This window comes from Gymnoscopelus braueri, assembly GCF_963280865.1.
Source record: "Gymnoscopelus braueri genome assembly, chromosome: 12".
In the NCBI taxonomy this organism is placed as follows: domain Eukaryota; kingdom Metazoa; phylum Chordata; class Actinopteri; order Myctophiformes; family Myctophidae; genus Gymnoscopelus; species Gymnoscopelus braueri.
In genome coordinates, this window is record NC_137614.1 from 12,915,009 (window position 1) to 12,928,225 (window position 13,217).

General features: G+C 44.3%; 1 protein-coding gene across 1 annotated transcript in view; it reads left to right on the plus strand.

Moving 5' to 3' along the window:
- Positions 1-13,217, plus strand: part of lrp1ab (low density lipoprotein receptor-related protein 1Ab) — a 165,553-nt gene that overhangs the window by 61,772 nt on the left and 90,564 nt on the right. Inside the window, exons 7-8 of the mRNA XM_080445809.1 lie at positions 9,751-9,913; positions 12,067-12,289. Coding sequence (XP_080301935.1) covers positions 9,751-9,913; positions 12,067-12,289 — 386 coding nt within the window. The remainder of the gene's footprint in view (positions 1-9,750; positions 9,914-12,066; positions 12,290-13,217) is intronic.

The window sequence follows — 13,217 nt, forward strand, 5'->3', positions numbered from 1 at the left end:
CCGGGGACGGTCTTCAGCAAGAGTATAGCTAATGTAGCATCACAATCATTTTATCCATTTATATGTTGGCTATTCAAAAAAATGGCAGATCTACAAGCTCACAGCGCGTCACTCGGTGCCACGGTGCAAGCTTGTACATCTGCTATTTAGATTTTTGGGGGGAAAAATATTTAAAATGTTTGAAAAGTTTTTTTGGTACCATCTGAGGGGAATAATGCTCATAGTGATTTTTGGCCAGGTATACAATCTCTAGAGTTAAAAAATATACGTGATAGCATTGCACCAGTGGTACTGTAGCTATACGTGTGCTGTCTTGCATTATAACACTACCAGAGAATTAGACGGGTCAATAGCCTACAGTATATGACATTTTTAATAAAATTCCCCCTAGATCAGGGATCTTCAAAACATTTTCAGATGGGGGTCCGCGGCCAAATACATATCAATTTGGGGGTCCTTGGGGCACAAAAACGTTTGAGAACTATACCGCTTTAAGGGACACATAGTCACATAACGTACAGACATGATTTATCGCTGATTACAAGTCTGACAAGGTTTGTGTTTTGTTTGCCCCGGCTGACAGAGCAATTACTCTCTGACAGGGCTGGGTAGGAATGTAGACAAAACATGAAAGTGAAGTGGGTGTGATCGTGTTCACATGTGTGCATGTTTCTATACATGCATGCATATGTGTGTGTGTGTGTGTGTGTGTGTGCGTGTGCGTGTGCGTGCGTGTATGTGTGTGTGTGTGCGCGCGTGTGAAGTGTTCCCTTGAGAATTAGCCCCCAGGCATGGAAAGCAGACACGAGGAAAACAAGTGGTGAGGTTAGGGTGTGTTATAGACTCTGAATGTGGGACACAAAAACCCTTCGCGATATGATTATGTGCTTGAGCTCGCAGCCACTTCAAACGAGGCCTCGCGTAATTACTGTCACTGCCGACACTTTTCGGGGGGCAGAGAGATCCGCGAGGCCAGACGGCTCGGTGTTGTTGGACCCAGACGTTCTGAAAGTGTGTGGGGGGGGGGTCTTTTTCACTTGAAACCGTAAGTGGCCCGCCGTGTCCCGCCCCCTCGAGACTCCTGCATGCCATTATTTGAGGAAGCTCCGCGACTTCGACCTTCTGTTGACCTAACGGTTTAGCGCAGTGGTTTTCAACCTTTTTCATGCCAAGGACCCCTAAATTGTTATACATTTGGCCACAGACCACCATTTGAAAATGTTTTGTGCCAGGGACCGCCAGAAGCAAAGATATCAGTTTATCTTTGCTTTAAAAAAATATAAATATTCAAAGATATGCACACACAAGGTTTTTCAAAAATAGCAGATCTACAAGCTCATAGCACGGCACCGCCAAAGCTAAGCGGTTAAAATGATTGTGGCGCTATGTTAACTAATTTCGCTGGGGACCCCCTGGTACTCCCTCAAGGACAACTGGTGGTCCCCGGACCACTGGTTGAAAACCACTTGTTTAGTGCAGTGCTTCTCAAACCTTTTTCATGTCAAGGACCCTCAAATTGACACTTATTAGCCCCGGGGACCCCCATTTGAAAAGATATGCCAGGGACCCCCATAAGAGAAGATTTTTACGGCTCTAGCTGTGATTCTCAACCATTTTCATTTCAAGGACCCCCAGTTTGACATGCATTAGGCCACGGACCCCCGTTTAATGACATTCCTATCTCTGGGACCCCAAATTATATTTTAAAATCAATGTTAATTTAACTCTGAGAGTGTACAAATGGAACCAAATGGACCCGTCAGGGTCGTAAGGGTCCATTTGGTTCCTAAGTATCCATCATTTAGCTTAGGGACCCCCTGGAACTCCCTCAAGGACCCCTGGGGGTCCTCGGACCCCACTTTGAGAACCAATGGCTTATTGAGGGTGAGGTGGGGTGTTGGTAAGAATGACTGATCGGTGGAATGAGACGAGAAAGGTAAGGGTGTGTAGAACTGTGATTCTCAGCCTTTTTTTAATATATCCAGGACCCCCTGTTTGATATGCAGCATTAGGCCAGTGGTTCTCAAAGTGTGGTCCGGGGACCCCCCAGGGGTCCTTGGGGGTTGGGGCTTCCAGGGGGTCCCCCCCCCCAGCAAAAGTAGTTAACGTAGCATCACAATAATTTTAACCCACGTTATGGCTGTTAAAAAATAGCAGAGAACGTTTGAGAACCATTGAATTAGAAAATGAGGGCAAATGAGCGAGAGAGACAGAGAGAGAGAGAGAAAGAGAAGCAGGGTACTTGGCTTGCTGTACATTTGTACATTTCAGACTGTGTGTGTGTGTGTGTGTGTGTGTGTGTGTGTGTGTGTGAGTGTGAGAGTGAATAGGGCAGTGGTCATACAGATGGTATTTACATTCCCCGGCTAGGTTATGTCAGCCTCAACAATTCCTACATTCCACTCTTTCCCTGCAGTCTTGTCCATTCAGGTCATCTCAGCATGCTCATTGCTGAGAGCGCGCACACACACACACACACACACACACACACACACACACACACACACACACACACACACACACACACACACACACACACACAGTCTGCGTCTACTCTGGGGCCTGTTACTTATTGACCAGTTTCCCTTTCATAAATCTGCTGTGAGACATTTCCAAGTCTTTATGGCTACACTCTTCCCGATTTACAAAACTAAATTATATTATTTATCATCATATTAAATTATTATTATTTTTTAGATCTCAAGTTTTTTTTAAATGTTTACTTTGCCTATAACGACACGGCCAAATCGGGACGCGGCCCCCAGGGGTTAATGTGTGGCTAAGCCCCATTCGTTGTACTTCTGCACAGAGTTTAGTTTAGTTTATTTTTACGTGCTCCTCCTGGTAATAATAAATAATTGGTGTCCATAGCGTGTCTTAACCCATTCAATCCGGGAACGCCTCTACAAATGTCTTCTAACTAAAACGGTTTTCTGAAAAAACTTATGTTGCTATAATGTCAGTGGTTCTCAAACTTTTTCACGTCAAGGACCCCCAAAATTAAATGCATTTGGCCGCGGACTCCCATCTCAAAATATTTAGTTCCAGGGACCCCCAGAAGCAAAGGTTTCAGTTAAAAATGTTCGCTTTAAAAAATATTTAGATTCATCGTTTTGCACAAGATTTCACGATTTTTCAAAAATAGCAGATCTACAAGCTCATAGCACGGCACCAGCTTGTATATGTGCTATTTTTGAATATATAGCCCACAGTATAAAATAATGGTTATAGCAAAAAAATAACTAAAATGACACAGTATGCGTATGCGTTCCCGGGTTGAATGGGCTAAACCCATGAAAAAGGTGGTGCTCAGGTGCGCCCTGCATGGAAACAGATGCAGCGTCATCATCATCATCATCATCATCATCCTCCCTGGATGGATGTGGGCTCGGCGGTGTGGTGGTGTTGGAGGGGTTGGAGGAGCAGAGAGTGATTTATTGGCTCTGGGAGCCTGAGAGAGAGAGAGAGAGAGAGAGAGGGAGAGCATGGGGCAGATGAACAGACCAAAGTTCCAGATGTGGTTTTGCTCTCTCTCTCTCTCTGCAAGTGTGAATCCCCCGTCTGGAAAGATGAAAGGGCAGCGGGGTCTCCTATCGTCTCTTCTACTAGCCTCAAAGCCAGACTCCACAGCGGGGACCATGGCAGCAGCGGCTCTGCACCTCCTTCAACTCTCTCTTCCTCCCTCAACTCTCTCTTCCTCTCTCTCGCTCTCTCTTTCTCTTTCTCTTCTTCTTCTTCATATTGTTGCTGTCGGGCAGAAACCTCTTATCCCCATATTTTAATATATATATATAACTATTTTTTTTGCACCGAGTGCCGCGCTATGAGCTTGTAGATCTGCTATTTTTGAAAAATCATAAAATCTTTGAATATCTATTTTTTTAAAGCAAACATTTGTAAAATGTTTTGTTGCAGGGACCTCCAGAAGCAAAGATTTTTCAATAATAGCAGATCTACAAGCTCGTAGCGCGGCACTCTGTGCCGCGCTACGAGCTTGTAGATCTGCTATTTTTGAATAGCCAAAGCATAAAATAATGGTTATAGCTCAAATCTTAGCTGTTTTTTTTATTTGAATGCTGATAAGTAACCGTTTTGGACATATGAGGCTTCCGACCTGACACAGAGATGATATATTTTACTCCTCTTTTCTTCCACTTTCTCCCTTGGTTCCACACCTCCGGTTCCTTTCCTTATGTCATCCTTTTGCTTATATTTGTACGTTTGGCTTTCCGGTGCAGCCAGACAGCCAGTCGCCCCCTTTTCTGAAGGTCCAGCGCCGTAATGCATCTGGACGGGGCAATGTGGCCTTTTTAATAGGGGTCAAATGTTAAAGCGACCGCTATGCTTGTTAGTTGTGCACCGAAAATAGCCCGAACAACAAGGTCCACGACAACGCGCCGCGACATGTTGTGAGGAGCCTTGTAGATCTGCTCTTTTACGGTGCGTGACACTGGCGTGTAGACGAGTAGAGATAAAGCCTCAGGTCCCCATGGAACCTGAAATGTTTTTCTCCATTATTATTATTATGTTATGTTACATATTAATGTTATATTATCAATACAATCTTAGTGTTTTGCCAATTATTTGGGGGCCCAAATAACTCCTCTAACTGCCCACGGCCCACAGGTTGAGAACCACTGACATAGACATAGTACATCATCTGAGTTGTAGTAGGTCTATGAGTAAATATAGAGGGCAGCTTTGTAGGTAAGTAGGTGTTCCACTTCCACTGTGTGTGTGTGTGTGTGTGTGTGTGTGTGTGTGTGTGCGTGAAGTGTTTCGTCAGACAGAGCTGTGTGTGTGTGTGTGTGTGTGTGTGTGTGAGGTGGGTGTTGAATGAGGACAGGAAGTGTGGCAGGGGTTCTGGAACCTGGGGGGGGGGTGGAGCAGGAGAACTGGGTGGGGTTCATTCAACTTTCTCAGCAAACATTCCATTTACCGAAAATTGAACGAGAGAGAGAGAATCAGACAGTGGTAGAAAGTAACTAAGTACATTTACTCATGTACTGTACATAAGTGCAATGTTGTGGTACTTTTTACTTTACTGCAGTATTTCCAGTTTTCCATTCTTTATACTTCTACTCCACTACATCTCAGAGGCAAATATTGTACTTTTTACTCCACTGCAATTACTTGAAAACTTCAGTTACTAGTTACTTTGTAAAACATACATTAACCACTTCAGACATATACATTGGCTATTTGAAAATAGACGATCTACAAGCTCACAACAGCTTGTAGATCTGCTATTTTCAAAGGATATATATATATATATTTATATATTATACATTTGAAAACTTGTGAAATGGGACATTCTGCACAATGAGTACTTTTACTTTAGGTACTTTAAGTACATTTTTATACCAATACTGTTGTGTACTTCTTCCATCACAGAGAGGGGGAGAGAGAGAATCAGAGACTCATAACAGTTCAGTACTTCCCACACATTACACCCCCCAACGAAAAAAACAGCATTTGAAAACATGACTAATAACAAAAGACTCCCATATCAGATGGGTGATGCACAGCAGTGTGCAACCAGCAGCAGCACGATTTGTGAGCTGTTGTGACAGGAGAAGGTCATCCACCACGAAGACTGTCAGTCATGATGATTCCTGCTCCATACTGACAGTGCATAATTAGAATTTTTGTTTCATGCAGTTATCTTCACTTAGACTATATCAGTATGTATACTTTGAAATGTGTTTGTTTTTAACCCATTAAGACCTGTGGCCGATTCTTACTAATGTCTTCTAAATCCTAACAGTTTTATGAAAAACGTTATGTTTCTATATCAGTGGTGCTCAAACTTTTTCATGTCAAGGACCCCCAAAATGACATGTTTGCACACATTTTTACGATTTTTCAAAAATAGCAGATCTACAAGCTCGTAGTGCGGCACTCTGTGCCTCTATGAGCTTGTAGATCTGCTATTTTTGAATAGCCAACGTGTAAAATAATGCTTTTTTAGCTCAAATAAAAAAATGACACAGATGTGTTCCAGGTCTGAATGGGTTAAGTTGCCTATGCACTATTCACTGTAATTGCAAAGTTGCAATGAGACACAGTTCTGTTTATACATTTCTCTATTCTAGTAGGCCTATTTTGATTGTTTTTATTTCACACTTTGCCAATAAAAAGCCCCTTTGGATTGAACTGAATCAAAACAAATTGATATTGAGCAAGAGAGAGAGGGAGACAGACAGAGAATGTTATTTTCGGGATCGCTCGTCGAAAATAGCCTACTACTACCGCAAGCTCGCTGCCATGCATTGTGTGAACTTGTAGATTTGCTGTTGTCGCGGTCATGTATTAAATACATCAGGCAATGAGCGTCAAGAGAGACACCCTGCAGACGGCCTGGCCACTTCACTCCCTGGATACTGGGGGGGGGGGGGCTCCACAAAACCACTGTTGCACAACTAAACCCCCCCCCTCCTCTCCACCCCCCCAGTCAGGAGGGAGGTTGCACAACTGGCCCTCCTGCTCTCTATATCTGAGTCTAATCAATGCCTTGTGCGGCCCGTTGCTTCCAGCTGGAACTCTTTAGAGGAGGAGGGCTGTGGGCTTTTTTAGAGCCCATACCAATGGGAGTATCACGATTCCTCGCTCCGTGGCCAACTTTCCTTTTGTCAGAATCCCCGGGTTTCATTTCTTGATGCTTGTGAAAGTGCTCTCCCCTCCTCCTGTCCTCGCGGGTGTGTTTTTATTAGAATCCTGTATTTACAGTTGCCTCCCTTTTGGAACATGAGATGGCCAATACGCCGCTGATTGTCCGTGATTGATTTCCTGCTTGGGAGTCGCACCAGGGGTTTTAACCCATTAAGGCCCGGGGCCGATTCTAGAAAGGCCCTCTAAATCACTTGTTCTCACACTTGAAAGATTTTCTTTTAAATGTTCAAAAATAGCAGATGTACAAGCTCACTGTGAGCTTGTATATCTGCTGTTTTGCCAACGGCAAATATCTAAAACGATGCAGACACTTTCCCGGTTTTAATGGGTTAATGTTGTTTGTGAAATATGCCCCCCCCCCCATCCCACACTTGCTGACAGGATGGAGATGGTATTATTGCAGACGGGGGTTCAATCCACCAAAGGTAGCCCAGGAATGCTTTCATAGACATGTTATTTCAAGCTGTTATGCTATACTCATAGAAACATTTTATTTTTTGCTTTCCATTTGTTCCTTGTTCTCTTTTCTTTTTTTTTGGGGGGGGGGGGGGGGGGGGGTGATGATTACACTCTTTATTTCTGTCCCCTCTTTCTCCCTCTCTGTGTCTCTCAATTCTTCTATCCCCGCTCAGCCAGCCCCCCTACACACACACACACACACACATACACACACACATTGTTCACTTCTCATTATACTGCAGAACCAAAGCATCAGTTCCATGTGGGTCGGGCCTTTTGAACCTCAGAGGATGTCGTGGGGGGGTGGGGAGAGAGAGGGGGGTTGGCGGGGGGTTACATTAGGCCCAGATGTCTGCATGCTATGTCGTGGAACCAGCACTCTTGTGTCTGTTTCTGAGTAGCGTGGTTGCCAGCGTTGGGGCCTCCTCCATCCCAGAGGCTTGTTTTTGTCTGCAGAAATGCAGAGAGAGGGAGAGAGAGGCAGAGCCCAGGGGCTGTCTCTGTACGAAGTGCGAATCCCAACATCAAAGTTGTTCTGTGGATTAGCTGGAGAGGGAACCGTGGCAGTTTCAGTGGCTTTGATACTGTGTGTGTGTGTGTGTGTGTGTGTGTACGTACACACACTGTGTGTGTGTGTGTGTGTGTGTGTGTGTGTGTGTGTGTGTGTGTGTGTGTGTGTGTGTGTGTGTGTGTGTGTGTGTGTGTGTGTGTGTGTGTGTGTGGACAGTGTATTAAGAGTGCCCCTACGAGAGGAAGCACGGTGGCAGCTGTTAAAACACACGGCAGCATGGGAGGCTGTACGCCTTGGAGCTCCTTTCCCCCGGCCACAGCTGGGTTCCTCTGTGGGCTCGCGTCTCTCCGTCTCCCCCCCCAACACGCCCTCTCTCCCAGATAGCCTGCCATTGTCAGAGCGCTGGGGGGAAGTCAGCTGAGTGAATCGACTCAGTCGCCAACGCTAACAAGCATTAGCATTTCAAAACCCGTTGACTCTCCCGCCGCCTGTGTCCGGAATGAAGGTCTTCATCGGCAAGGCTTCCTCTTTTGATCTCCCTGTGAGTTGGATTGTGAATCAGGAGAATTTAAAGGCCGGTTTATACTTAGTTGCGCGCCGGTGTCGCTGCAATGAAACTGGCCGATCTACAAGCCCCAAACTTGACGCTACACACAATGCGTTGTGAGCTGGTAGATTGGCTATTTTGGGTTCGCGAGAAGGCGTGCAACCAAGTATAACCCAGACTTCAGGGTTTGGGTTCAACGCTTTACATATAATGTACTGTACATAACTACAAATGTGCAACTAGGCAAACCTTTCCTTTTTGGAAGACTTAAAACGGTATCTTAAAATCTAACATGCATAAATATAAACTCCATTTAATTGGATTCTACATAGTCCTCTATGTCTCTGTAGTTGAAATGTTTTGTGTTAAATTGTAAACTCAGAGTCATGCCATATAATCAGATATACCTTGAAAAGACCGAAGGACCCCGTGACCTTGTTTTGGACAATTTAGCACGACTGATATATTGCTTCCTTGGCTTGATGTTCTTTCTTGACAGAATGACCCAGTGCCCATCATTGATCTGAAAAACAGCCCGTTGAATAATTCAGCCTTCCATTTTAACCCATTATGACCTGATGCCAATTCTACAAATGCCTTCTAAATCAGTAGTTCTCACACTTTTCAAAAATGTTCAGAAACAGGCAGCAGATGTACAAGCTCGGTGACGCGCTGTGAGCTTGTATAGCTTTGCTATTTTTGAATAGCCAACGTATAAAATCTAAAATGACGCAGATGCTTTCCCGAATTCAATTGGATAATGTATCCCACCTCTTTAAGGGGAAATGGATGAGATGTAGTGCAAACGGGGCAACGATGTTGGATAAATATTTACTTTGACCTCTGTACCATTCAGAATCTTGCTGTAGTGTGTGTGGCCGTTTCACTACAGTATATCCTACTACTTCATCCTGTTAGGTAGTGAAGGGTTAATGTCTGCGTCTCCCTCCCCAGTGGGTGGTCATCGTCGGGCCGTGTTCTGGGTCAGCTGCGCTGATTGAGGTTCAGATCACAGAGTGCTGGCCCTCAACCTCTTTTCTTCCTCTATCTGTCGCTCTTTCTGTGTCCGTCCCTCAAACGTTTCCTCGTTTGTCCTTAATCAAAGACTGTGGTGGTGACAGTAATGCACCAAACTGTTAGATGCTGCCAGTGCACCAAGATGACAGAACCTCATTCATAACAGTGCTTATTATTATTAATAATAAGCATTGCATAGATTATTATTATAACAAAATATATATTTCAGTTTGTAAGAAGATTAGTCACTAGAGAGCCCGGCCTTCCTCCTCCTCAAGGATATTTTGTAGCAAACAATGGAAGGAAAGTAGAGCGAGGCATGTAATAATAGCATAGCATGAGCTACAGTAGGATTCGAACCGATACAGTACAGTATGGTATTCTATTCATAGCATGGACAGTGGTTGTACCAAAAGGTAACTCCATCCACCCTTTCATCTAACTCCTCTCATCTATTTCTATCTACTCTATTCAAATCTCCTCCCTTCTCTACCCTATATCTACTCTTCTCCTCTTTCCCACCCGTTCTCTCTACCTCCCCCAGATGTGGAGCAGATGGCTATCGACTGGCTGACCGGAAACTTCTACTTTGTGGATGACGTGGACGACCGGGTGTTTGTGTGCAACAAGAACGGTCAGACGTGCGTGACCCTGCTGGACCAGGAGCTGTACAACCCTAAAGGCATCGCTCTGGACCCGGCCATGGGGTCAGTGCTGCACTGCATCCTACCTATAGCCTATAGCCTAGTCTTAAGTCGTGTTCTGTTTCAGTTTTCTCAGGCCGGTGGGGGGGGGATCTAATGATCGGACATTGTGCTGACTAAGCAGGCAGACGGCTTTCGATGCACTTCCTCCAAACGGAAGGACAGACAGACGTTTGCACATCGTGCATGTGCAAAATGTGCATCTAGGCAGTGCTGGTCACCGATGCAGAAGCGCAAGCGTGCGCGCACACACACACACACACACACACACACACACACACTCACATACACATACACATTCACATACACATTCACACACACACCTGGAAAATAGATGATGATGACCGTTTGTCCAGTTTCCTGACGCTTGCCCAAGAACCGGACATGTGCTCAAAATGCCATCATGTTCCTTATTTCATGGTATCACTTCTCTATTCTATCTTCTTGGGAGACACGTGCTGAATGATGCATCAGCGTAACCACACACATTGTGCCCCATTAATGGAATAAAAGTGTCATCATTTCCACTGGTCAGGTCAATTTGACACCCGAAAGAAGGAAGTGCTACAGCAGTGCAGTCCCTGTTATCACGTTCCTTCCCACACTTTGTCTCTCCATCTGAAGCTTGATTTATACTACGTCGTACCATGGCGTCCCGTGCCAAAAAAACTATCTACAGTACAAGCTCACAATCCCCATTGCATCGCGACACTTGAGCTTGGAGATCGGCTATTTTCGGGGGGGTAGCACCATCATACATTAACAACAACATAAAACAACAACTATTAACGCATACATGGGCAACTGGCGGCCCCCACCTTCACTTAATGCGGCCCGCAGGTTAATATCGGAATACTGATATATTGATTTCAGCTGTTACAATTGCAAACATGACCCGCTTTAATTACTTCTGTCTATAGTAGCTTAAAGGACGACTTCACCCATTTTCAACCTATCTTCATATAATAGGTCCATGATAAAATTGTACCATTTTTTTCTACTCAGTCTGTGTCTCATAGGAGGGCTGTGGACAGTTCAGAAACCTGTCTACCAGTGACATCATCGTTAGGCAGGATTTTTTTTTTCCAACAAGATTTCACGGGTTTCTGAACTGTCCACAGCCCTCTGAGACACAGACTGAGTAGATTTTTTTTTTACCATTTTATCATGAGCATTAGTGAGGATCTATTATATGAAGATAGGTTGAAAATGGGTGAAGTCGTCCTTTAACTCTTTGCTAGTCAATTGCTAGTTTGTCCAGTTGGCCGTCGACGCGTTAGACGCGTTGGACGCGCGTTCATTGTTTAATCTCTGATCGCGCTATTCTGATCATTTTTCATTCTAGGTTTCGAGTTCCACTTACTTCACCCACACCTGCATCCGGTTTTATGACGTAGATTCCGTTTCTCATTTTTTTATACAGAATAGGGAAACACACGTTTTTTCACACGGTATAAAAAACGAACGGAGAGGTCCACTTCTATAATCTATAGTCTGGGTGGCGAACAGTCATCGCCGTCGTGTATCACATCGTATTTTTGGTCGATCGGAGAATCTGAGAACACGTCACATCCGGTTTGACGTATTTCACTGTTTGGCTCTGTTTGGGGGGGGGGCAGCGAGTCAGCGAGCTGATGAATGTGTCTATTTGCTGCTCTCTGCTGGTGGAACCATCGTATGTGTTCAAAACCGCAGCTAGACATACTATATGAAAATTAAATAACAAAATAACAAAACAAAAAAACACGAAAATCGCTGGCACTGGGGGAGTACTTTATGAAAATACTCTGGCAGTCAAAGAGTTAATGACTAGTATTAAATTTTATTGTCTTTTTTATGTCCAATGTATTTGTATTTAAATTCATAAAGTTAACATAAGTATAACTAAATGCATTTGTGCAAATGCAAATGTTAGTTTTCAGGATTCCAATAAAAAAATAGCACAACATTTTTTTTGCTACTTTTGTGTGACATAGAATGGCGAAGTACGGAATGAATTTACGAAAAAAGTTAAAACACGGAGATAAGAGGTGTCTGCCCGACAATATATGCAATGTGGCCCTCTGGAGTGAGTGTGGAAATATAGTGGCCCTCTCCATCATCAAAGTTGCCCACCCTTGTGCTAACGTCTTGATGTCTCTATCTTTCGGCTGCAGGAAAGTGTTCTTCACAGACTACGGGTCCACGCCCAGGGTGGAGCGCTGTGACATGGACGGTCAGAACCGCACCAAGCTGGTGGACAGCAAGATCGTCTTCCCCCACGGCATCACCCTGGACCTGGTCAACCGGCTGGTGTACTGGGCCGACGCCTACCTGGACTACATCGAGGTGGTGGACTACGAGGGCAAGAACCGACACACCATCATCCAGGGTCTGCTGGTGAGGGATGGATGGATGGATGATACATAGTCGGACAGACTAGTAAAATACTGTGAGAGTGTAAAAAATAGACCTGCATTAAAGGGATAGTTCACCCCCAAAATGAGTTGTCACCCCATGGAGACTTCATTCACTTCATGGATATTCTTTTTGTTTTTGTCGCATTCCTAAGCCAATAATTTGATGACCGGCAGCGGTTCCGGTAGGTCGGAGACACTAAAGAGTCTCCTTTCATAAATCCATGAATTCAAGTCTCCATGGGGTGACTAATCGATAAAAAAATAAAATAAATAAAACAAATTGGGTGAACTATCCCTTTAAGGTAAATTTTTATACATAAATGCAGTGTAACACAAAGATGCATATAGTATATGGACCACAATGGAAGCAAGTGGGTATTATCCTCTTAGCATAGCCTGACCGTACTACTTGTACTGCTAACAATCCTGCTAATAAAGTATTCAATCAATCAATCAATCAATCAATCAATCAAACACATGATAGTTCATCCTTCCTTAGTATGTTGGACCTGTTGAGTTGCCACAACACTAACAACACACTGCCCCCTCCACCATCTCTCCTACGAGAATACAGAGTGTCTGTGGTTGCTCAAACAAAACTGCCACCACGTCATTGATTTATTCTCATCATGTTTTCCAGTTGTCCTCTAGTATATATCTCGAGGCAGAGAGTCACTCTCTCAAGGGGATAACTCCTTTTTATTCCCTTGATTGATATTACTTAAAGAGTGTGTGATGTCCCTGGCCAGTGCCTCTCTAAACATATTAGTCTGTCCGTAGCAAAAGCTTGGCTCGCTCCTCATAGCAGACTAATGATTGTAATGAAAACAAGGGCTGCAGTGGTGCAGGGGGAAGGGAGGAGGGCTGTTTAATATGATCCCAGCCCATACATCTCTCTCTGACAGTAG